At 42.9% G+C, this 26,053-nt stretch overlaps 1 protein-coding gene across 1 annotated transcript in view; it reads left to right on the top strand.

Annotated features, from left to right (window-relative positions):
• LOC145356565 (dynein axonemal heavy chain 17-like) overlaps positions 1 to 26,053 on the top strand; it is an 811,195-nt gene that overhangs the window by 539,316 nt on the left and 245,826 nt on the right. The window contains exons 53-56 of the mRNA XM_080209339.1: positions 633 to 797; positions 7,365 to 7,556; positions 18,868 to 19,134; positions 22,040 to 22,201. Of these exons, the coding sequence (XP_080065465.1) occupies positions 633 to 797; positions 7,365 to 7,556; positions 18,868 to 19,134; positions 22,040 to 22,201 (786 nt within the window). The remainder of the gene's footprint in view (positions 1 to 632; positions 798 to 7,364; positions 7,557 to 18,867; positions 19,135 to 22,039; positions 22,202 to 26,053) is intronic.

Here is a 26,053-nt window from a genome sequence, read left to right as displayed (position 1 = left end):
GTTAGCTTTCTTGAGCCACGTGGATGTTATGCAAAACAAAATTTGAGTCTATGTGCACCTCATATCTGAGATAACATTTCTGGACTTAACAGTTGTCCTTTTATTATGACCTCAGTGCTGTAGATCATGAAAGTGTCCATCATATTCCCTTAAAAAATGTAAACTAGGCCATAAGACTAAAGAATATGCTTGGTAATTACTGATTCTGTCTTCCCTGGTATTGAACTTCAACTTATCAGTCATTCAAGTTAGAATGGTTGGAAAATCATGCACAATCCACATGTAAATTTGCAATATTCACACTATCTTTCCCAGGCCTTCAAGTCACTTTTCCTCATTTTGAAATTGGGTTAAGGGAAGCTGCTTCAATTTTAACGAGTAATTGTTAAATTATCTGACTAGAAACTTCAAAAATCTTCCTGTGTTCGAAGGTAGTTTCTCTTTGATGTGTGAAAAAATTGTAGCATCTAATCTTAGATGCTGGAGACTGATATGTTTTATTACCCAATTTCAATCTATTATACTATTTTATTCAAATTAATGTGTAGACACAATGGGCCAAATGGCCTCTTTCTGCACCATAACAATTCTGTGTTTCTGTGAAAACCATTACTTTATTTTTGTATGGGCAGGAAATGGAAGAAACCAGCCTTTTTGAAAAACCCAATATTTATTGCCATTTTTCATCTGGGATTGGAGAACCGAAGTATTTACCTGTGAAGAACTGGCAATCTTTGAATAAAATATTAGTGGAAGCCCTGGACAGCTACAACGAAATCAATGCTGTTATGAATTTGGTAAGTGCATTTAAAATATTATGTTGAACTGACAGGAAAATCACAGTGATGTTAAATATCAATTAGGCGAATGCTTGAGGATTTTTTATTATCTGAAAGTTCCAAACAATTTTTAATCAAACCTCTGAAGAGAGAGAATTATGCAAAAGAATTGAAATAAACTGGTGAAAGGCAATGGTAAATCACTACTGACAAAGACCTACCTTTGGGCCAAGCACACAAATAAACTAATATAGCGCATAGGAAAAAGATCAGACGAGGTTTTTTTTTATAATGTGAACTAAATGTATAGTAATCATGGTGGAGGCCAATCACGCAGTTTTCAGTCATGAATTGAAATGCATCACTAAGTAGTGAACTTTTACATTTGACTGCTGTTTGTTATGAATACTGCTGTATGGATACTACTGAGTTTTTAAAAATCTTAAATGAGTCAGGTAAGATGTGAGTATTTTTCCTGATTCCACATTTGGCTTTGATCTGACATTTTTTTCATTTGTTTATCTTCTGACACTTAACACACAGTATTCACACTGTTATATAAATGGTAATATAGGGCAACAGCAATATTTTGCACTCTATATGCTTCACAGCCAATATTGCTTCAATAGGAAGTGGGGATTCAATTTTAAAAGCCCTAATGTTGCCAGTTTGTAAATTATTCTGATTGGCGGTTGGTGACTAGTGGAGTGCCCCAGGAATCGGTGCTGGGGCCTCAACTATTTACCATTTATATAGATGATCTGGAGGAGGGGGCTGAGGGTAGGGTGTCGAAATTTGCTGATGACACGAAGGTAAGTGGAAAAGCAATTTGTGCGGAGGGTGTGGAAAGTCTGCAGAGGGATCGAGATAGGCTTAGCGAGTGGGCGAGGACGTGGCAGATGGGGTACAATGTTGGCAAGTGTGAGGTTATCCACTTTGGCAGGAATAATAGTAGGAGGGATTACTATTTAAAAGGCAAAAAGCTGCAGCATGCTATGGTGCAGAGGGACCTGGGGGTCCTTGTGCATGAGTCACAAAAACCCAGCCTGCAGGTGCAGCATGTGATCAGGAATGCAAATGGGATGCTGGCCTTCATAGCGAGGGGGATTGAATATAAAAGCAGGGAGGTCTTGCTGCAACGGCACAGGGCACTGGTGAGGCTGCAGCTGGAGTACTGTGTGCAGTTTTGGTCGCCGCACTTGCACAAGGGTATATTGGCCTTGGAGGGAGTGCAGAGGAGGTTCACTAGGCTGATACCGGAGATGAGGGGGTTGGACTATGAAGACAGGCTGAATAGACTGGGTTTGTACTCGTTGGAGTTTAGAAGGATGAGGGGGGATCTTATAGAGACGTATAAGTTAATGAAGGGGATGGATAGGGTGGAGGTAGAGAGATTCTTCCCGCTCAGAAAGGACAGCAGGACTCAAGGGCACAACCTCAAGATAAGGGGGGCACAGTTTAGAACGGAGTTGAGGAGGAACTTCTTCACTCAAAGGGTGGTGAATCTCTGGAATTCTCTGCCCATTGATGTGGTGGAGGCTACCTCGCTAAATATATTTAAGACACGGGTAGATAGGTTTTTGGTAGGCAAGGGGATTAAGGGTTATGGGGAGAAAGCGGGAAAGTGGAACTGATCCACTTCAGATCAGCCATGATCTTATTGAATGGCGGGGCAGGCTCGAAGGGCTAGATGGCCTGCTCCTGCCCCTGCTCCTATTTCTTATGTTCTTATGTTCTTATTGGTGTATTTGGAAAATTGTGCACTCTACTGGTGACCAGACTATAGAAAGGATATTGCAGCTGTTAAAAAAAATACCAAAAAGTATGATTAAGGAATGCATGATTGGATTGTGTAAATTGATCACGCTGGCAATACAAAGGAAAAGATTGATAGTAATAGGATTCCTACTTTTAGAAACCTAAAGGCACTAAATATGATAAATTGTCCAGAATAGCAGGGGATCGATTAGCTCAGTTGGCTGGACAGCTGGTTCATGTTATGGTGTAACACCAGTAGCACAGGTTTAATTCCCACACTGCCTGAGGTTATCCATGAAGGCTCTTCACTCTTAATCTTGCCTCTCATTTGAAGTGTGGCGACCCTCAGGTTACATAGAAACATAGAAAATAGGTGCAAGAGGATGCTATCCAGCTCTTCAAGCCTATACCACCATTCAGTATGATCATGGTTGATCATGCACTTTCAGTATCCCACTCCTGTTTTCTCTTCAGATCTCTTGATTCCTTTAGCCACAAGGGCCATGTCCAGCCCCCTCTGGGGGGGGGGGGGGGGGGGGGGGAGGGATCTTTCAGGTTCCAGCCCCCTCTTGGTATCTAATGAACAGCCCCAACTGCTTTCTATGGTAGAGAATTCCACAGGTTCACAACTGAGTGAAGAAGTTCTTCCTCATCTCAGTCCTAAATAGCTTACCCCTTTTTCTTAGACTGTGACCCATTGTTCTGCACTTCCCCAACATCAGGAACACTCTTCCCAAATCTGAATTGTCCAGTCCCATTAGGATTTTATATGTTTCTATGAGATCCCCTCTCATTCTTCTAAATTCCAGTGAGTACAAGTCCAGCCAATCCAGTCTCTCTTCGTATGTTAATCCTGCCATTACAGGAATCAGTCTAGTGAACCTTCGCTGGATTCTCAATAGCAAGAATGTCCTTCCTCAGACTAGGAGACCAAGACAGCAGACAATACTCAAGGTGTGGCCTCTCCAAGGCCTGTAAAACTGCAGCAAGACATCCTTACTCCCATGCTCAACAGACTGGAGGGGCTGATTGTGGACAAGTCACCAGGACCGGATGGAATGCACCCGAGGGTTCTGAAAGAAATGGCGGAGGTGATAGTGGATGCCTTGGTGGTTATTTTCCAGACATCGCTGGATTCCGGGGAAGTGCCGGAAGATTGGAAAGCGGCTAATGTTACGCCGTTGTTTAAGAAGGGTGCCAGGCAAAAGGCAGGGAATTATAGGCCGGTTAGTTTAACGTCTGTTGTGGGTAAAATGTTAGAATCCGTCATCAAGGAGGAAATAGCGAGGCATCTTGAGAGGAATTGCTTGATAGAGCAGACGCAGCACGGTTTTGTTAAAGGGAAGTCGTGTCTGACAAATTTACTGGAGTTCTATGAGGATGTGTCTAGGGCGGTGGATAGAGGAGAGCCAGTGGATGTGGTCTTTCTTGATTTTCAGAAGGCGTTTGACAAGGTACCTCACAAGAGGTTATTGCAGAAGGTCAGGGGACATGGAGTTGGGGGTAGGGTGTTAGAGTGGATAGAGGATTGGTTGTCAAATAGGACGCAGAGAGTGGGGGTCAATGGGTGCTATTCGGATTGGCGGATGGTGACTAGTGGAGTGCCCCAGGGGTCGGTGCTGGGGCCTCAGCTATTTACCATTTATATAGATGATCTGGAGGCGGGAACCGAGTGTAGGGTGTTGAAATTTGCTGATGACACCAAGATTGGTGGAACGGCAAATTGTGCGGAGGGTGTGGAGAGTCTACAGAAGGATCTAGATAGGCTGGGCGAATGGGCCAGGAAATGGCAAATGGAATTTAATGTTGGCAAGTGTGAGGTGGTCCACTTTGGTAGGAATAATGGTAGGAAGGATTATTACTTACGTGGCGAAAAACTGCAGCAGGCGATGGTGCAGAGGGACCTTGGGGTCCTTGTGCATGAGTCGCAAAAACCCAGCTTGCAGGTGCAGCAGGTGGTCAGGAAGGCGAATGGGATGCTGGCCTTCATAGCGAGGGGGATTGAATATATAAGTAGGGAGGTCTTGCTGCGGCTGTATAGGGCATTGGTGAGGCCGCAGCTGGAGTACTGTGTGCAGTTTTGGGCGCCGTACTTACGCAAGGATATTTTGGCCTTGGAGGGAGTGCAGAGGAGGTTTACTAGGCTGATACCGGAGTTGAGGGGGTTGAGCTATGAGGAGAGGCTGAATAAACTAGGCTTGTACTCGTTAGAGTTTAGAAGAATGAGGGGAGATCTCATTGAGACGTATAAGATGATGAATGGGATGGATAGGATAGAGGTGGAGAGACTCTTCCCGCTCAGAAAGGATAGTAGGACTAGGGGGCACAGCCTCAAGATAAAGGGGGGCGCGGTTTAGAACAGAGTTGAGGAGGAACTTCTTCACTCAAAGGGTGGTGAATCTCTGGAATTCTCTGCCCATTGAAGTGGTGGAGGCTACCTTGTTAAATATTTTTAAGACGCGGGTTGAAGGGTTTTTGATAAGAGAGGGGATTAAGGGTTATGGGGAGAGGGCGGGAATGTGGAACTGAGCCATGACAGATCAGTCATGATCTTATTGAATGGCGGGGCAGGCTCGAAGGGCTGGATGGCCTACTCCTGCTCCTATTTCTTATGTTTCTTATGTTCTTATGCTCAAGTCCTCTTGCTATGAAGGCCAGCATACCATTAGCTTTCCTCACTGCCTGCTGTGCCTGTATGCCAACCTTCAGCGAGTGTTCCACCATGACACCCAGGTCACCTTGCACTCTTTTCCTAAACTGACACCAATTAGATAATAATCTTTCATCCTGTTTTTGCCATCAAAGTGGATAACCTCCCGTTTATCCACATTATATTGCATTTGCCAAATATTTGCCCACTTAGCCAGTCTGTCCAAGTCATCTTGCAGTCTCTTAGCAATCTCCTCACAGCACACATTGCCATCCAGCTTAGTGTCATCACCAAATTTGCTGATATTGTATTCAATTCCTACATCCGAATCACGAATGTATATTCTGAATGGCTAGGGTCCCAGCACTGAACCCTATGATACCCCACTAGTTACTGCCTGCCATTGTGAAAAGGAACCATTTATTCCTACTCTATCCTTCCTCTTTGCAAACCAGTTCTCTATCCATGTTAATACATTACCCTCAGTATCATGAGTTTTAATTTTGCTCATTGATTTCTTGTGTGGGACCTTGTCAAAAGCCTTAGAAGCCCAGACAACATCCACTGGTTCACCATATTCCACTCTAATGGTCACATCCTCAAAAAATTCCAGAAGATTTGTCAAGCATGATTTCCCTGTAATGAATCCTGCTGACTTGAAGCGATCCAAATGCTCAGTTATTACATCCTTAGTAATTGATTTGAGCATTTTCCCCAACACTGATGTCAGGCTAACCCAGTTTTCTCTCTCATTTTTTAAAAAGTGGGGTTATGTTGGCCACCCTCCAAACAACTGGAACTCTTCCAGAGTCTACAGAATGTTAAAAAATGATCACCAATGCATCCAGTATTTCTGAGGTCATTTCCTTGAATACTCTGGGATATAGAGCATGAGGCCCTGGGGACTTACTGGTTTTTAATCTCAGCAATTCTTCCAGTACAGTTTGCTGACTAATGAGGATTTCCTTCAGTTCCTCCTTCATGCCTGACCCTCTGTCCCCTGGTATTTCTGAAAGGTTATTTGAGTCCTCCTCAGTGAAGACAGATCCATACTACTTGTTCAGCTGGTGACAATATCCCTTTGTTGTCCGTTATGAATTCATCTGTTTCTAACTGTAAGGGACTTGCATTTGTCTTCACCAGTCTTTTTCTCTTCACATATGTGCAGAAGGTAAATAGAAGTTAAATCACCACCAATCAGCTCTCTCTGTTTTTTTTTGGTGGGGATCCCTGCTTGAGCCCAGGGTGGAAAGTGGGAGAAAACTGCTATCATAGATACGTTGTATCCTGATTGGGACCATCCCCCCCAACAAATTCTGCCCTCTTTCTCCTATCCATGCTGTAAATTCCCCTGATTCCTGGGACTGCTTGCAATCCCAGCAGTAATCGCTGCTCTTTGGCACTCATGGAATTACAGACCTGCCAGCCAATCAGATTGTTTGACATCTCTCTAAGACATGAGTTTTAAATGGCTGAGGGGGAAGAAAACTTCAACAGCTCTGCAAGTGCTGGGGTGGGAATCTTATCATGTGTTAAATTGTGCCAGTGATTTAGCAAGTGTAGTGTGCTTTGTAGGACCAGGTAATTTTGGATGAACTTTTCTTAAAGCTCTCCATCACTATGAGGCAATCCAATTGAAACATAAATGAGAGGACTCAATAGGGTAGATACTTCCCTTACTCCAACATTTAGAATTAGAGGGCATAGATTCACAATAAGGCAATGATCATTTTGGACGGTGATGAGGGTTGTAAGGCTTTGGAATGCTGAATTCCAGAGAACTGTGGATGCTCTGTCACTCAAGTATATCCAAGCCAAGACAACAGATTTTTGTATATTGAGAAAATCACAGGAAATTGAGTAAGGTTTGAAATGTGGAGTTGAGTACTCCACATTGAATGGCAGTGCAGATTCCAAAGGCATAATGCCTATTCCTATCTCAATTCTTATTATTAATGTTTTTAAAGATCTTATCTGTATGTCATTCAATGAAATGACAGATTTGACACATTATTCAGTTGAACAGTGTTTAATTAATAAAGCTGCTGAATGAAAATCAACAGCCATTGAATCAAATAGAAAACCTTTTGAAATTTCAGTAAGTAATTTATTAATGACTTTCATTTTTATAGAGCAGTATTTTTGAAGCATTATTTATTAAAATTTCATTTTTATAGGTTCTGTTTGAAGATGCAATGGCTCATATCTGTCGGATAAACCGGATCTTAGAATCACCTAGAGGAAATGCGTTACTTGTAGGAGTTGGTGGCAGTGGAAAGCAAAGCTTATCACGGTTATCAGCATATATAAGCACCTTAAACGTTTTCCAGATTTCACTTAAGAAAGGGTACAGTGTTGCTGATCTCAAGGTACAAAGTTTATCACCATATAAAAATATATTCTTGTATTGATTTTACACTTCACCTTTTGGTTGCAAATGTGTTTTATGATAATCAGCAAACAATAACACCTAAAATATTCCAATATTGAATACTGCAAATTGGGCAATCTGGACAGGGAAATCATGAAACAAGATCCAGTTGTACTGGGAGAAACAATTTAAGTTAAGGACAAGTGGGTTGGGGATCAAGATAGTGGTTAAATTTATTGAAGTAAAAATGCAGATTGGAGCCAATCAAACTTGACTTCCACATTACTTGGATACATTTGTAGCACTTCGCAGAGATGGACTTTCGATTATATTTAATTGAGGCTATTTCAATAAGAATTTCATTTAAGTTGAATAATATGTGTACAGATTTATTGGGCTTCCTGTAATTTGCCTCAAAGAAGACAAAAAGATTGCAAGGCAATTCAAAGGTAAAAGTGTAGGAATCAGTATTTTGAAGTTTCTCTCTATCTTTCACTGGCAAAGTAGTGCCACTACATGTTACGAGAAGCTAATTTCTGCACTTTGCCAATATTGAATTCAGAATATCAGGATTGGAATTTAGATGAAGAATGAAATGACCATCAGTAACAGCAATGGCTTGTGGACAAATACTGCAGGTGTCATTAGGGAGGGAAGCAACAGAGGGGTTAAATCACAAAAAGCACAACTTATGTAACAGTGTAGCCTGCTGCATCTTAGGTTCTCAAAGAGGTAGTTGCAATGATAATGGATGCATTGATATGATTTTTTAAAACTTCCCTAGATTCTAGAATGGTTACAGCAGCTTAGAAGTTAGCAAATATAACATGGCTATACGTGAAAGGATGGAAAGAGAAAATAGAGACTGCAGGCCAACTAGCTTAACATGAGCCACCAGGAATATAATATTCAAGAAGTCTGCAGAATGCACCTTGAAAATTACAGAATGATAGGAGTCAATATTTTCGAAAGGGAAATCATGCTTGAGGAGCAGCAGAGCTCAAGTCTACAGAGTTCAAAGAAGAGGGAGGAGTGGAGCCAAAGTTTCTGCCAGTTGCATTGAATCAGTCAAGCTGCTGAATAACAGAGAAGGGGATGCTGAGTGAATGGGTGAACGGTTTGACTGCTGGGAGGGGTTTGGGAAGAGAAATAGTGCATGTTCTGTCACCAGGGAATATGGAGACTTTGGTTGCACCTACACCAGTACATTAAATAATACTTCTGCAAAGTACTTCAAAAACACAGATTTCCAAATGTATTTCTGTATGTTCATCTTTACTAATTATATGGAGTGAAGTTTATTAGTTGACCTCATCTCCACATCACCCCCATTTGAAAGGTTGGTCAGCATCATGCCACATTGAAACCAGATGGATGATAAGCTTCTTGTGACCCACCCTGACAAGGAGATTCCTGAACTTTCAAATCCTGAACCAACTCACTGCAACAGCAACCAATGCTCCTTACAGTGGTCCTGGTCAACGGAAGCAAGACTAAAAATAAAGTGATCACAACAATCCCTCTCAGGGCCAAACATTCCAGAGATTGGACCCTGGAACATGGATCTGTTAAGTGAACATTGAAGGGTCTCTTGCTGGCCAAATGTAGTCTTTCTGGAAAAGCTGCTGAGAACAAATAACTTTGATGCCTTCGTGTTACTGAAAATGCATGTTATTAATAATAAGCAAGCATGTCACTACAAGATTTATGGTTATAAGCCTACTATCCCCCCTTGTGCCATGCAAAATGTGGCCTGTGAAAGTAGAAATCACTAACTGTATTGCAATCCCAGGTGTGAAGCAGCAAGATTGATGAACTGACAGTTACCAATGTCTATAAACTGCACCCACATGACCCCCTTCTCCCACACCCCCACAAACCCCCTCCCCCTAGATAATGACAAATGATCCAGCTCTCCTTTAAGACCCAGCCATCTAGATAGGATATGGGCTAATCATTCAGGACCAAGCTAAGGCAAAATCCTTTCGCTCAGAGAGTTAAGAGGTATGAATCTTTGAATCATCAGCCACAAAAGGTTGTAGATACTCCATCATTGAATATTTTTATGGCAGTGATAGACAGATTATTGATCAATCAGTGAATCAAATGATTCAGGGGACCTTATCTGTGATTGATACAATGGGACTTGCAAGACCATGTGAAACGTCAAAGTCAAAAATTGACATGGACTATTGTCGTTCAAGATATTGCAGATGCTGGAAATCTGAAATACAAATAAAAAGTGCTGCAAAACTTCGGCAGGTCTAATAGCATCTATAGATAAAGAAACAGAGCAAACATTTTGAGTCCTTATCTATCATCCTTTGTGACTCTGAAAAGCTGAAGAGTCATATGGATTCAAAAAACATTCTAACATTGTTGTGGAAAATGAAAGCATATTGTTTAAGGGTAACATGTTGGCATGGATAAAAGATTGGCTAGCTAACAGACAATAGAGAAGGCATAAATGGGTCCTTTTCTGTTTGGCAGGATATAACAAGTGGTATGCCATAGGGATTAGTCCTAGAGCTTCAACATTTTACAATTGATATAAATGATTCAGATGAAAAGACTGAAAATATGGTTACTAAATTTGTTGATGGCACAAAGATAAGAAAAACAAAATTGTGAAAAGGACATAAGGAGACTACTAAGGAACAACAAAAGCTCACCAGACTTGTTCTGGGATAGCAGGACAGTCTTGTAAAGAGAGATTGGGAAAACTGGGCCTGTATTCTCTAGAATTTTGAAGAATGAAAGGTGATTATATTCAAACTTACAAAATACTTAAAAGAAAGAGACAAGGTAGCTGCAAATAAGATGTTTCCCTTCTTTGGGAATCTAGAACCAGGGGATATAATTTAAAAATAATGGGGATGCCACTTGGGATTGAAATTTGAAGAAATTTCTTTACACAAAAGGTTGTGAATCTCTGGAATTTTCTATCTCAGAGGACTGTGGAAGCTCAGTCACTGTGTATTTTAAAAGAGAGATTGATAGATTTCTGATTAACAATAACACAAAGAGATATGGGAATAGTGGATGTAAAAGGCATTGAAGTATCCAATCAATCATGATCATATTAAATGGTGGAGCAGGTTACGTGGTCTGATGACTTCTGTTCCTATCTTCCTGTGTTCCCTAGTTTTGCTGCATTTCAGGTTGGGAGTGGGAATCTAAGTACTTCAGGCCATTGCTCTCTAGACTCTGATATGAATATTGGTTAGATGGATAAAGTACTGAAGGGCTTCTTCTGTTCTTGGAATCATATACTACATTGAGAGTTAGTAACTAAAGTATCATAAAGGAAAGAAACTAAAGAGAAAAGTAGTGAAATTTGAATATTTCAAGTGTAACTGTGGCAAAGGGTGCATTGAAGACTGAAGAATGGAATTATTCTAACACTGTTGCTGGAGTAGCGAAAATTCACAACAATTGGATATGCTTTAAAGATATGTTGACATGACTTCACTGCTGTAGAATGTGTATTGCATATATTTCCATGACTTGTGCACAGGAAGTGATATGGTGGTGGTGACATGGGAGTTCTCACCAGCTTGGCTACAGACATGGCATGTAAGATCGCTTGAAGATCCTTGTAGTAAACTGTTTAGGTTCTTTTCATCATTCCTACACAACCCTGAGATGGCACAAGAAGTTATGCACACCAAATCCACTAATCTTTGATGAAAACATTACCGATAATCAGAAAAAATTTAAAAAGAACTTTTTCCTCTTGCAGCCCACAACTTTTCTGGCGGGTTGTGGTGGGAGATATGCATCACCGGCCTTGTACTGGGATTTGTGCATGCGCCAAGAACACATGTGCATCCCCCAGAGCCGGCGAGCAATTGCCTGTCAGACCACTCTGGAATTCGGTGGGGTCTGAATTTGAACCTTTTCAAATGTATTTTAAATATGTTTTAAATTTAATTATTGAGAAATTTTGGGTCTCGATTGAATCTTCCATCCTGCCAGGGGTATTTCATTCCAGTGGGGTTTACACTAGCTCCCCAAGTTCGGCGAACTAGCAAGAGAACCCGCCGGAATGAAGGGGAGGCAATCGGGGGCCCCTAGGGGGTTGGGCGGTGGGGGGGGGCGGGGGCTGGTGCTGCGGGGACACCTTGATGCCAGGATGCCCAGGGGGCTCTTTGACACTGCCCACCGGGCATTGGACAGTGCCAAGTGGGCAGGGCCTATTGTGGGTGTGACTCAGGGGTGATTGGTGGAGGTGGAGAGGTCCCACTGCCACTCTGCAGACAGGATTGGTCTGGGATGGAGGGAGGGCAGCGATTGGGGCAGGCTGGGGGGTGGTCTGCCAGAGACATGTCTGCCTCCTGGGAGAGGTCCAATCCTGGTGGAGGGGGAGGGGATTATCAGCAGGGAGAAGGTCTGCCGGGGTGAAGAGGTTGGGGGATCGCCACTGCTGGATGCGAGGAGCTGGACATCAGGGCGCTCCAGGGCCAGGGGGTAGGGGGTCAGGGCTGGCCTGTGAATTGGTGTGGGGGCCATGATCGAGCCATGGCATGGTCAGGGCTAGGGGGACAGCACTGTGGGTGTGCCGGACCGGCTAGCGATTAAGCTGGCCAGCAAACGGGGAGTCTGACAGATCAGGACCACTGCACATGCGCAGAGCTGTCAGACTCCGGCGTGAATAGGCCCCGACCCACAGGCTTTTAATGATATTCACGTCTGAGACCTGTGCAGTGCACAGAGTGCGGAGATTCAGGTAAGAAGCTGAACTGACACAACAGTTGTGATCTAGAACAGTTTTCCTGCCAATTTAGCACTTTTGGGAGAATCACGGCTAATGTGTGCCAGTCTGACAATGAATTGAAGAAAGTCCAAGCCTACATGTTGCTGGACCTGATAGGACCAGAGGCTGTGCAAAAATTGTATTCCAAGAAAGGGGAGACCCAAAGGACCCTAAAGTACTACTAAAGAAATTTGAACAAATATGTACGCCTATAAAAAATGCCATCATAGATAGATACACTTTCAGCAGTGGTAATCAGAAACCTGATGAATTGATGCAATCATATGCCTCAACAAAATTCTAACATAAAAGCGCTTACTTAGTACTCTCAATGATGAACTCCACGGGCAGGATTTTACAGCCTCACTCAGACGATACCAGAAATTCCTGCTCAACGTCAATAGAGATTTCCATTGTCAGTCCCTTGCCCATGCCAATTGTGTGGCGAGCAAAGTGGTAGAGTTATGGCATATAAGAGATCATATAGTATGTGGAACACACACAGATACTATGTGTTAGCAGTTGCTCCATGAAAGAAATCTAATGTTGAAATCCACCATTTAATATTTGTATGTTGAATGAATAGTGGAACACTAAGGAATTAAGAAGAGAAACTGAAATAATCTCAATATATAATATGCTCTATCCAACTATAGTGGCCAGCACCCACAGAAAAGAAGTATGTGTTTTGCATTCAACAAGTGTTGCAATATTTGTGGCAAATGGAATCATTCTGTCAAGTTTGTCAAAGCCAAATCAACTTGCCACCACCACAAGACACTTTGGAGCCAGTTACCCTTCTAAGGATCAGCACATAAACAAAGTGAATGAGTTGGAGGTAACTCAACTCTGAACTCCTGAAAGCATATTGCAACCTTTCACTAAAAAGGGTGAAATATTTACAACACTAAGCATTGCTCACAACAATGGCATTCAGAAGGTCAAAATGCAAGGTCCTGAAAGCATATTGCAACCTTTCACTGAAAAGGGTGAAATATTTACAACACTAAACATTGCTCACAACAATGGCATACAGAAGGTCAAAATACAAGGTCTTGTCAGAACTGCCTCTGAGGAACGTTGAGCCTGGTGCACTAGATTTCTCCAACAAGTTAATCCTTGTTGCATATGGTGAACAAAGCATATGAATGGAAGTTATGGTCACCTTGGACTACATCCAAGGCAAGTTCCAATTCCACATATAGCATTGCACCAGAGCTAATCCACCTTGGACCAGATGTAGACACCCTACAGAACCAAACCCCAGATATGCTCGAATACAAAGTCCTCTTTGACTGTGATATTATTTGGAAACTACTTGTTATGTATCACATGAAACTAGATGACCACTCGCTGCCTATGTTCCAGGAAGGGTACCATTTGCTATGAAACAGAAGGGAGTAGAAAATTAGCCTCCTTTGATGAGGCTAGTGAATGGGTTTCCACAATGGAAGCTACAGAAAAGAAAGATGACACAGTCAGAATTTGTATTGACTCAGTTCATCTTAACAGACCCCACCATCCAGTGAAGACATAGTTGAACAGGTCACAGCCAACATGCCAATGCCAATGTCTTCAGATCTTGGATGCAAAATGTGGATTTTTGAAAATGCCATTTGATGGAGTATCTTCCAAGCTCACAACATTCATAGTTCCTGCTACAGGTTCCTGTACATGCCCTATGATCTCTACTAGTGGTGAGATCTTTCAAAGGCTATGGAAGAGCTCTTTGCAGTGCAACCTTATGAAATCATCATCCTTATTGGAGTCCCATAATGCAAGAACATGATGAATGTATACATCTAGTCCTCGACAAAATCAGGACCATTGAGTTGAAACGCAACCCTACCAAATGCGAATATAAAGCCAGAGTGGCCACATTATCACGCTGTCGATAGTGTGAAGCCAGACTCAGACAAGACAAAGTCTATACAGCAGATTCCATTTCTGAAGCCAAACATGCCCTGCAGCATTTCCTGGGCATGACAATTTATCCTTCAAAATTCATTCCCTGTTACAGCGAGGTGACTCAACCCCTCCATCAATTACTCCACCAGATTGCGGATGGTGTTGAAAGGAGCACCACAACACAACATTCAACAAACTCAAAGGATTTGATTTCAGCCCCTGTAGTGTTACAATACTACGATGTCTGAGCAACTATACTCTCATTAGCAGATGTGAGTCAGCATGGTCTTGGAACAGTGTGCATTCTGAATGGCAAATCAGTGGCTTTTACATCAAGGGCTCTCACTGACACTGAAGCATGCTCAGATTGAGAAGGAACTCCTTGCCATTGTCTTCACTTATCAGATTTCATGATTTAATTTATGGCCACCCTGCCAGTGTTGAAATTGATCACCAGTCGCTCATCACCATCCTTAAAAAGCTCCTGCATACTGTATCACCATGGCTTCAATGAATGATGCTCAAGCTCCAATGGCACCACCCCAGTGTAATCTATTAGTATGGTAAGAAGCTTACCTTGCAGTTGCCACCTCAAGGGTTTACCTACCCATCACTGAGCATGCTGATCGTGATATTATGATAATTCAAGTTCACACAGAATTGACAAATTCAAAGTTGCCCTGCAATGTTTCACACACGTAGGCAGCTCCATGACATTATAATGAATGGATGATCTGCAACATCAAGAGTTCCACATGGACTCTGCATTTTCTATGCCATGAGAAAGGAATTATCAGTGAAGATGGACTGATACTGCATGGTCAGATGTTCATATTCCCTTACTCTCTGCAGAAATACTACATAGCAGCAGCTCCATCAAGACACCCAATGGTTGAAGCAACAAAACATAAGGCAAAGGAAACTAAGTATCGGCCCTAAATGTATGAGCATAGAGAAGGAGGTGTCCAGGTGTGTGCCGTGCAATGTGCTCAGGCCTCAGTAAACCAAAGAACCACTGCACTGAATGATCACGATGCCTATAGACTCTGGACCTGGGCCAGTCAGAATAGCAGGTGCATGAACCAACCCATTTTGGCTTTGCACCAGGTTTTGTGGCTTTAGCTTGTGTTCTGTGCAATCACTTTATCCAATTTCTTGTTAGTGCCATTTCAGTATTATTGTTTGCATGTAAGTGTGGATTGCCCCAACTAACATGAGGAAGAAGTACAAATTTTCAGAGAAGTCTGAAAACCGGAGTGTTTCACTTCATTTTTTTCAGTGAGCTACCCCATGAAATTTTCCCACACTCTGTTAGATTTGGCAAACGGGAGTTTCATGATGGTAGAGGGGGGCAGAGGGGAGGGAACCTAAGCTCACCAAGGAAGCTGGCTGCAGACCATTATGTATGTGCCCTGATCTCCTATATATTAAGATCTGTCAATGCCTCCTCACCCAGTCACAGATTTCACCTCCATGGATCTTCCCCATTGTCAACCCCCCCACAGACCCTCATTGCCACCTGCCCATCACCATCTCCCTGTCACACCACACCATCCCTGCGGACCCCTAATCACCAACCCCCACACCCGATGCAGAGTTTCTCCCTTCCATCGCTTCCTAATGACCTACCCTCTCCCATTTGCCTCCACCCCTGTCTGGCTCCACGTCTTTCAGATCCCCAATGCCTGTGCCTTGGCATTGCCCAGTGAAGACTCCACTAATGAGTTGGAAAGCTAAGTGAGCCCTGATAATTATGTCCCAGGGTTCACTAATCAGATTTAAATAAGTATATAAATATTTAAAATGCAAAAATGGAAGAGTCATTTGATGGTGACTTGGTGGTGGTGCAGGTATTCTCAGCAGCATGGCTACAGACAGGGTGTGAAAGAGCTGCTGAAGTTCCTTACAACAGGCTGTTGAAGCCATAGACTTTGTCACCATTCCTACACAACCCCACAATAATATATTGGCTATGACATTTCCTGCTAGTGCAGGAGCAGTTTTTAAAAATTAATTTACAGAATGTGGGTGTCACTGGCTAGACACAGTAAAAAGTCTGACAACACCAGGTTTTAGTCCAATCGATTTATTTGATAGTAAACACACAAGCTTTCGAGGTTTCCCTCTTCGTCAGGTGAATGGAGAGTTCCGGCCTCAGACAGAGCATATAAAGCACAGACAGTTTAGAGATTACTGATTAGAATGCGAATCTTTACACCTAACCTGCTGTTCAAGTCCTAAAGTGGCCGACAATGTGAGTGGAAGGAGCACTGATCACAGGTTAAAGAGATGCGTATTGTCTCCAGACAGCACAGTGAGTGAGGTTTTGCAAACCCAGGCAAGTCACGGGGGTTACAGATAGTGTGACATGAACCCAAGATCCCTGTTGAGACCGTCCTCATGTGTGCGGAACTTGGCTATCAGCCTCTGCTCAGCGACTCTGCGCTGTCGTGTGTTGTGAAGGCCGCCTTGGAGAACGCTTACCCAAAGGTCAGAGGCTGAATGCCCGTGACCACTGAAGTGTTCGGCACACATGGAGTGACCAGGGACACTCCTCGTCACAATGGATGTCTCGGCACTCTACACCAACATCCCCCACAACGATGGCATTGCTGCAACTGCCTCAGTACTCAATGCTGACAACTGCCAGTTTCCAGATGCAATTTTACAACTCATCCACTTTATCCTGGACCACAATGTCTTCACCTTCAACAACCAGTTTTTCATCCAGACACACGGAACAGCCATGGGGACCAAATTTGCACCTCAATATGCCAACATCTTCATGCACAGGTTCCAACAAGACTTCTTCACTGCACAGAATCTTCAACCGATGCTATACACTAGATACATCGATGACATTTTCTTCCTTTGGCCTCATAGTGAACAATCACTGAAACAACTATATGATGATATCAACAAATTCCATCCCACCATCAGACTCACCATGGACTGTTCCCCAGAATCAGTTGCATTCTTGGACACATGCATCTCCATTAAGGACGGTCACCTCAGCACCTTACTGTACCGCAAGCCCACAGACAATCTCACAATGCTCCACTTCTCCAGCTTCCACCCTAAACATGTTAAAGAAGCCATCCCCTATGGGCAAGCCCTCCGTTACACAGGAATTGCTCAGATGAGGAGGATCGTGACAGACACCTCCAGACGCTGAAAGATGCCCTCTTAAGAACAGGATATGGCGCTCGACTCATAGATCGACAGTTCCGATGTGCCACAGCGAAAAACCGCACCGATGTCCTCAGAAGACAAACACGGGACACAGTGGACAGAGTACCCTTCGTCGTCCAGTACTTCCCTGGAGCGGAGAAGCTACGACATCTTCTCCGGAGTCTTCAACATATCATTGATGAAGACCAACATCTCGCCAGGGCCATCCCCACACCCCCACTTCTTGCCTTCAGACAACCACACAACCTCAAACAGACCATTGTTCGCAGCAAACTACCCAGTCTTCAGGAGAACAGTGACCACAACACCACACAACCTTGCCACAGCAACCTCTGCAAGACATGCCGGATCATCGACATGGATACCATCATCACACGTGAGAATACCATCCACCAGGTACACGGTAAATACTCTTGCAACTCGGCCAACATTGTCTACCTGATACGTTGCAAGAAAGGATGTCCCGAAGCATGGTACATTGGGGAGACCATGCAGACGCTACGTCAACGGATGAATGAACATCGCTCGACAATCATCAGGCAAGACTGTTCCCTTCCTGTTGGCGAACACTTCAGTGGTCATGGGCATTCAGCCTCTGACCTTCGGGTAAGCGTTCTCCAAGGCGGCCTTCACGACACACGACAGCGCAGAGTCGCTGAGCAGAGACTGATAGCCAAGTTCCGCACACATGAGGACGGTCTCAACAGGGATCTTGGGTTCATGTCACACTATCTGTAACCCCCGTGACTTGCCTGGGTTTGCAAAACCTCACTCACTGTGCTATCTGGAGACAATACACATCTCTTTAACCTGTGATCAGTGCTCCTTCCACTCACATTGTCGGCCACTTTAGGACTTGAACAGCAGGTTAGGTGTAAAGATTCGCATTCTAATCAGTAATCTCTAAACTGTCTGTGCTTTATATGCCCTGTCTGAGGCCAGAACTCTCCATTCACCTGACAAAGAGGGAAACCTCGAAAGCTTGTGCGTTTACTATCAAATAAATCGATTGGACTAAAACCTGGTGTTGTCAGACTTTTTACTGTGTTTACCCCAGTCCAACGCCGGCACATCCACATCGTCACTGGTTAGGCCAGCATTTATCGCTCTCGCTAATTGCATTTGACAAGGTGGTGAATTGCCTTCTTGAACCGCTGAAGTTATGTGATGTAGGTTTACCCACAGGGTACATGAAAGGGGGCAATGTATACAAGATTCTTTTTGATGATATTACTACAAAATAAAATTTAATTCTGTCATTGTTTATCGTGTGATAATACTGCTTCACACATTTATAGTTTCATCTACCCTCAAATGAATTGAACAATCCCCAGAATATTTATACATCCTTCCAACCTTAAGTCTTATCATTATATCGAGGAATCAAAACAAACAAATAATTTGTTAAATGAATTGCAAAATTGATTTAGATTAACATTGTTGTTTAAATTAGATCGATCTTGGTGCTCAGTACATCAATGCTGGAGTGAAAAACCATGGAACAGTATTTATGATGACGGATTCCCAAGTGGCAGAAGAGATGTTTCTCGTGCTTATTAATGACCTTTTGGCATCTGGCGAGATTCCAGGACTTTTTCAGGATGATGAGCTTGAAAATATTATTGGCGCCATGAGAAATGAAGTTAAATTACTGGGTTTGCAGGATACCAAAGAAAACTGCTGGAAGTTTTTCATAGAAAGAGTGAGGAGGCAACTAAAGGTATGGTAAATGGAATATTTGTGATTTTGTTTTGTCATTTTATAGTCAACCACTCATGTTGTTAAATGCAGCAAACAAAGTCAAGTACCATCTTCAAATGGAAGAGCTTAGAGGATAATGGTTACACCAGAATATGCAGAAATAATTCAGCCCACATTTTAAAAATCATAAACATTTTAGAACTGCGGTGAGGAGAGATTTCTTCACTGAGAGGGTGGTGAATGTATGGAATTCATTAGCACAGAATGTAGTTGAAGCCAAAATGCTGTCTGATTTCAAGAAGAAATTAGATATAGCTCTTGACGCTAAATGCTGCCTCACAATGCCAGAGACCCAGGCATTGAGTGAGTATCCTTAAATGACTGTCTGGCTTTGAGTGACTGTCTGTGTGGAGTTTGCATGTTCTTCCCATGTCTGCGTGGCTTCCCCCCAGGTGCTCCAGTTTTCTCCCACAATCCAAAAATATGCAAGTTAGGTGGATTGGCTATGCTAAATTGCCCCTTAGTGTCCAAAGATGGATGGGTTAGGTAGATTAGACATGGTAAATATGTGGCGTTGTGGGGATAACTCCGCTTATAAAGTAAAATCTCTTTCAGAGGGTCACTGGAGGCTCAAAAGGTCAAATAGTCTCCTTCTATTCTGTAAGGATTCTGTTGCCTGGCACTTATGTGGTACAACTGTATCCTGTCAGCCCAAGCTTGGACATTGTCTTGGCCTTATTGCACTTGAGCGTAAACTGCTTCAGTATCATGAATGATGCTGAACATTGTGGGATCATCAGCAAACATCCCTACTTCTGACCTTCTAATGGAAAGAAAGACCTTGATGAAGCAGCTGATGACGGCAAGCTGGTGCAGGCATGATGTGCCAAAAGCCCTCCTTCATTGCCATAACAACTTTGTGATTCTGGAGTACATGTCATCAATACGATTGTCGGAATGTTGTCAGGGCCATAGCCTTTGTAGTATCCAGTGCCTTCAGATATTTCTTGACATCGCGTGCAGTGATTTAATTGGCTGAAGATTGACATCTGTGATGCTGGTGACCTCTGGAGGATTCATAGATGGATCATCTACTCAGCACTTCTGGCTAAAGATTGCTGCAAGTGCTTTAGCCTTATCTTTTGCATTGATGTGATGGCACCTCTGTCATTGACAATGGGGATATTTATGGAACCTGAGTTGTTTAATTCTCCACTGCCATTCATGCTGGATGTGGTGGTACTGCAAAGTTTATATCTGTTCGAATGTTTGTGGAATCAATTAGGTCTGTCTCTCATTTGCTGCTTATGCTATTTGGCATTCAAGTAGTCCTGTGTTTTAGCTTCACCAGGTTGATACTTTTTTTTAGGCATGGCAGCTGCAGCTACAGTCTTGCCCATCTGCATTCTTCATTGAGCCTGGCTTGGTGGTATTGGTAGAGTGGGGGATATGCTAGGTCGCGCAGTCACGGATTGTGTTTGAGTACATGGTGCAAGTTCAACATACTCTGACACTGTAGCTTTGTTGTAGTCTGACCAATTCATTAAAGGTTGTCTCATGCCATGTAGCACAATCTAAGGCTGTTTGCCTTGTTGCACATGTAGTTAGTTTTACTGCCACACTATTTGACCACTGCTGAATTCTATGTCATGTTTTTACAATGATATAAAGGCACTAATCACTCATGAGGAATTGTATAAACACATTGTAGGTTCATTTATTCAAATTATGAATAAATACCAATGTATAAAAATGGAAAGTTTGAAGTCAACAGCAGCAGAGACATGTATACTTTGTATAGATCAAAGTAAAATTGAGACAGTGTCACACGATTGCTCTCCTTTAGTGATGGCCTGCTGCTGTCCCTTAAAAGGCACATTACAGATGGTTCACCATCATCTTCTCAAGGACAACATCCAAAGTGAAAAATGGTATATCAGTATCAGCATTAGCTCTTTACTGCAGGAATAGAAAGAGGAGAAGCACGATGAACAATTAACATCATAGCCACACCCTGCTGGAAATACAAGTTCCTCTGAAAGCAAGTTTGTGCTGAAAGCTGCTGTTTTACAAACCTCACAGATTCTACACTGAACCCTGTTAAATAAAGATAAATTGCATGTGCTAACTATTTGTTGGATTTGGCTTATAAAGGTAAACTTTATGGGGTGGTGTTTTCGGCCAGAGGCATTCTTGAAGTTACTGAAAGTAGATGTGGAATTGGATTAATTTAAATATACTTCGTGCATGTAGCCATTTCTGTAGTTAATTGATTCTTGTGTTGTCCTTATTGCTGTGTTATTTTACAGTTCTTTAGTTTGAATGATTACAATGAGACTGGATCTTTTGTCACTGGTTTGCATATCTTTCCTCAAAATATACAAAATTTGCAAAATAAACAATTAAGAACCAATGTTCCATATTACCCTCTAAATTTTGAGATACAAGTCACTTTGCCTGCAAAACCTTGAACAAAAATGGAAACAAATCAGCCTGCCTAAGTAACTGGCTAAATGATAAAAGGAAATATGAATTAAGTTCTTCATAGACTGTAATGACCAATTTGCCGATATTCATGTAAAGCTACCAGTTCTCATGTTTAATTTCTACTTTGGAGATAATTAATCAAATATTTTTTGGAATTATTATAAATCATTTTTCTTCAATTCAGTGTAAATAATTATGAATCCATTAGATGAGAGAGCAAAAATCTTTTGTTGTGATGTTGTTTTGGAATGATAATCGCATCAGTAATAAATCAAATTTTATAATTATAAATGCATTAATTAAATATGCAACTAAAACCAATCTTTACTTTGATTTATTTTTAATTACAAGTTAATTCTAAGTTTTTAATTCTTTATAACTAACAAGTTATAGTACTGATTTTCTTTTTTAAAGTGTCTCTTTTTTTTATTTTGGAGGTTGTTTTGTGTTTTTCACCTGTGGGTTCAGTTCTGCGAGTGCGTGCTCGAAAGTTTCCTGCTTTGGTAAACTGCACATCTATAAACTGGTTCCATGAGTGGCCAGAAGAAGCTTTGATATCTGTGAGTAAGCGTTTCCTTGAGGAAACTGAGGGCATTGAGGTAAGAACATTTAACAGCTTTTATTTTTATGTACTTCTACCTACTACTATTTGGACTGGTGTACGGCATTGGTATTCTATTTGATGTTGAATTGCACTTCAAGTCCACTATTGTGCCCATGACCAAAGCCCCTGCTTCCATCACCATAAAATTATCCATCTCTCCCCCTTGTCTCACTTTCTGAGATAACGCACAAAGTGATTACAGGAGGGTGCATCATGAATAGAATGCAAATGATGGAATTTAGTGTAAGTGAGACTATTTGGTAAATAATACTGGGTGATTTTTATCTAATTACATTTTTTACCTTTTCAGTTAGTTTAATTTTTTGAATTTAACTTTAAACAAAAAAAACTGCAAGCTAATCATCATTTAACAGAAACTGCAGTGGCAGTTAATTGTCAATCAGCTGCAAGTGATTGCCTGACCAGGTGCTAATTATTTGATTTGATATATTATTGTCACATGTATTAACATATGGTGAAAAGTATTGTTTCTTGCGTGCTATACAGACAAAGCATACCATTCATAGAGAAGGAAACAAGAGAGAGCTGAATATAATGTTGCAGTCATAGCTAGGGTGTAGAGAAAGACCAACTTAATGCAAGGTGAGTTCATTCAAAGTCTGATAGCAGCAGGGAAGGAGTTGTTCTTGAGTTGGTTAGTGTGTGACCTCAGACTTTTGTATCTTTTTCACAACAAAAGAAGGTGAAAGAAAGTATTTCCAGAGTGCCTGGGGTCCTTAGTTTTGCTGACTGCTTTGCTGAGGCAGCAGCAAGTTTAGACAGAGTCAATGGATGGGAGGCCGGTTTGCATGATAGATTGGGCTACATTCATTTTGTAGTTTCTTGTGGTCTTGGGCAGAACAGGGACCATATCAAGCTGTGATATAACCAAAAAGAACACTTTCTATGGTGCATCTGTAAAAGTTGGTGAGAGTTGTAGCTGACATGCCAAATTGCCTTTGTCTTCTGTGAATTCTGAGGACAGTATTCTCCGAGCTCACCAATGTCTCCAACCCTGCCGGGAGAGGTTCCCACCAACAAGGATTAAAACTGGCCCTGCAGTGGTGGGGTAAGGGGAGGTGGGTTTGGTCAGGAAGCTAGCAGTCGGGAGGAAGAAGTGCGAGGGAAGGAACCGGGAAGGAGACGATCTCCCCATTGACAGATTGGCATATGCACACTTGCCCGTTCAGCACACTGATATTGACCACTCGGGCGGGTTCATGTGGAGAATCGCCCTTGTAATTTTTTTATTTCCTTATTGGAACTTGCTTTCCTACCTATTTTAGTGCAATCTGCAAATTTGGCGAAAGCACATGTTACCCTTGCATCTAAGACATTGTAAATAATTGAGGCCCGAGAACAGAACCACTAGTTACAGCTTGTCAACCGGAAAAAGACCCATTTATCCCTTCTCTCTGCTTTCTGTTGATTACTCAGAAATTGCTGGGACCTTGAGAGAAATCTTTGTATCCTGGTTACAAGGGAGGCCTCAGAGGATTGGAGAATAGCTAATGTTGTTCCTTTGTTTTTAAGAAGGGTAGCAAAGATAATCCAGGTAATTAAAAGCCGGTGAGTCTTATGTCAGTGGTAGGAAAATTATTGGAAAGGATTCTTCGTGACAGAATTTACTCCCATTTGGAAATAAGTGGATGTGTTAGCGAGAGGCAATATGGTTTTGTGACGAGAAGTTGTGTCTCACTAACTTGATCAAGTTTTTCGAGGAAGTGACAAAGATGATTCATGAAGGTAGGGCAGTGGCTGTTGTCTATATGGACTTCAGTAAGGCCTTTGACAGGTTCCTCATGGCAGACTGGTATAGAAGGTGAAGTTGCACTGGACCAGAGGTGAGCTGGCAACATGGATACAGAACTGGCTCGATTGTAGAACCAGTAAGAAGTCTCACAACACCAGGTTTAAGTCCAACCAGTTTATTTGATAGTAATCCCACAAGCTTTCGGAAACAGTGTTCCTTCGTCAGGTGTGTGGAAGGTTCTGATCAGAGAAAGGCATGTAAAGACACACACAGTTTACAGAATACTGATTAGAATGCAAGTCTTTGCAGCTAACCTGCTATTCAAGTCTTAAAGATGCAGACAATGTGAGTGGAGATAGTATTAGCATAGGTTAAAGAGATTTGTATTGTCTCTAGACAGGACAACAAGTGAGATTTTACATGACCAGGCAAGTCATGGGCGTTACCGATAGTGCGACATGAACCCCAGATCTCGGTTGAGGCCATCCTCATGTGTGCCCAACTTGGCTATCAGCCTCTGCTCAGCGACTCTGTGCTGTCGTGTGTCGTGAAAGCCGCCTTGGAGAACACTTACCCGAAGATCAGAGACCAAATGCCCGTGACCGCTGAAGTGTTCGCAACAGGGAGGGAACAGTCTTGCCTGGTGATTGTCGAGCAATGTTCATTCATCCGTTGTGGTAGCGTCTGCATGGTCTCCCCAGTGTACCATGCTTCGGGACATCCTTTCCTGCAGTGTATTAGGTAGACACCGTTGACCGAGTTGCAAGAGTATGTGCTGTGTACCTGGTGGATGGTGTTCTCGTGTGAGATGATGTCATCCATGTCGATGATCCGGCATGTCTTGCAGAGGTTGCTGTGGCAGGGTTGCGTGGTGTTGTGGTCACTGTTCTCCTGAAGGCTGGGTAGTTTGCTGCGAACAACAGTCTGTTTGAAGCTGTGCGGTTGTTTGATGGCAAAAAGTGGGGGTGTGGGGATGGCCCTGGCGAGATGTTCATCTTCATCAATGATGTGTTGAAGACTCTGGAGAAGGTGTCGTAGCTTCTCCGCTCCAGGAAAGTACTGGACAACGAAGGGTACTCTGTCCATCGTGTCTCGTGTTTGTCTTCTGTGGAGGTCAGTGTGGTTTTTCGCTGTGGCGCGTCAGAACTGTCGATCAATGAGTTGAGCACCATATGCTGTTCTTATGAGGGCATCTTTCAGCATCTGGAGGTGTTTGTTACGATCCTCCTCATCTGAGCAGATCCTGTGTATACGCAGGGCTTGTCCGTAGGGGATGGCTTCTTTAACGTGTTTAGGGTGGAAGCTGGAGAAGTGGAGCATTGTGAGGTTATCTGTGGGCTTGCGGTCCAGTGAGGTGCTGAGGTGACCATCCTTGTTGGAGATGTGTGTGTCCAAGAATGCCACCGATTCTGGAAAATAGTCCCATGGTGAGTCTGATGGTAGGATGGAACTTGTTGATGTCATCATTTGTTGCGGGGGAGGCAGGGGGGTCCGCTGCCACTCTGCAGGTGACCCCTCCTCCCCACCGGAGGAATGAATCCCTCTCCCTATTGTGACAGTGTGTCAATTTTCATCAACTAAATGAATGCACGCTTCAATGAGCCTAAGTTCTGACACTTATGAATAAATTCAGCGATTTAATTTTTAAATGACACCTAGTGTATACTTCTTATGTCTTATATATATTAAAGCAATAGGAAACCAGGAGGAGGGATTCGTTACTCTGGTGGAGAGGAGAGGTTGCCTGCAGATTGGCAGCGCACCCTCCGTCTCCCCGCCACAACCCCCCTAAGAAATCCATCCCACCCCCCTTCCCAATCAGTGAGCAATCGGGTCTCCCCCCCACCATCAGACAATAATCAGCCCTCTTGCACACCCCCCTCCAGAGGATGCTCTGATGCGCCTCCTCCTCCCCCCCCCTCCACGTGTGGATGTTCTGACCTGCCTCCTCCTCCTCCCCCCCAGAGGATGCTCTGACCCACCTTCCCCCCCAGAGGACGCTCTGACCCACCTCCCTTCCCCCCCAGAGAGGATGCTCTGACCTGCCTCCCCCCCCACTCCTTGGGGATGCTCTGACCTAACTCCTCCTCCCTC

This window comes from Carcharhinus amblyrhynchos, chromosome 21, assembly GCF_965287045.1.
Source record: "Carcharhinus amblyrhynchos chromosome 21, sCarAmb.v2.hapA, whole genome shotgun sequence".
Classification (NCBI taxonomy): domain Eukaryota; kingdom Metazoa; phylum Chordata; class Chondrichthyes; order Carcharhiniformes; family Carcharhinidae; genus Carcharhinus; species Carcharhinus amblyrhynchos.
Note: the sequence above shows the minus strand (reverse complement) of the source record. Positions and strands in the feature narration are given on the sequence as shown.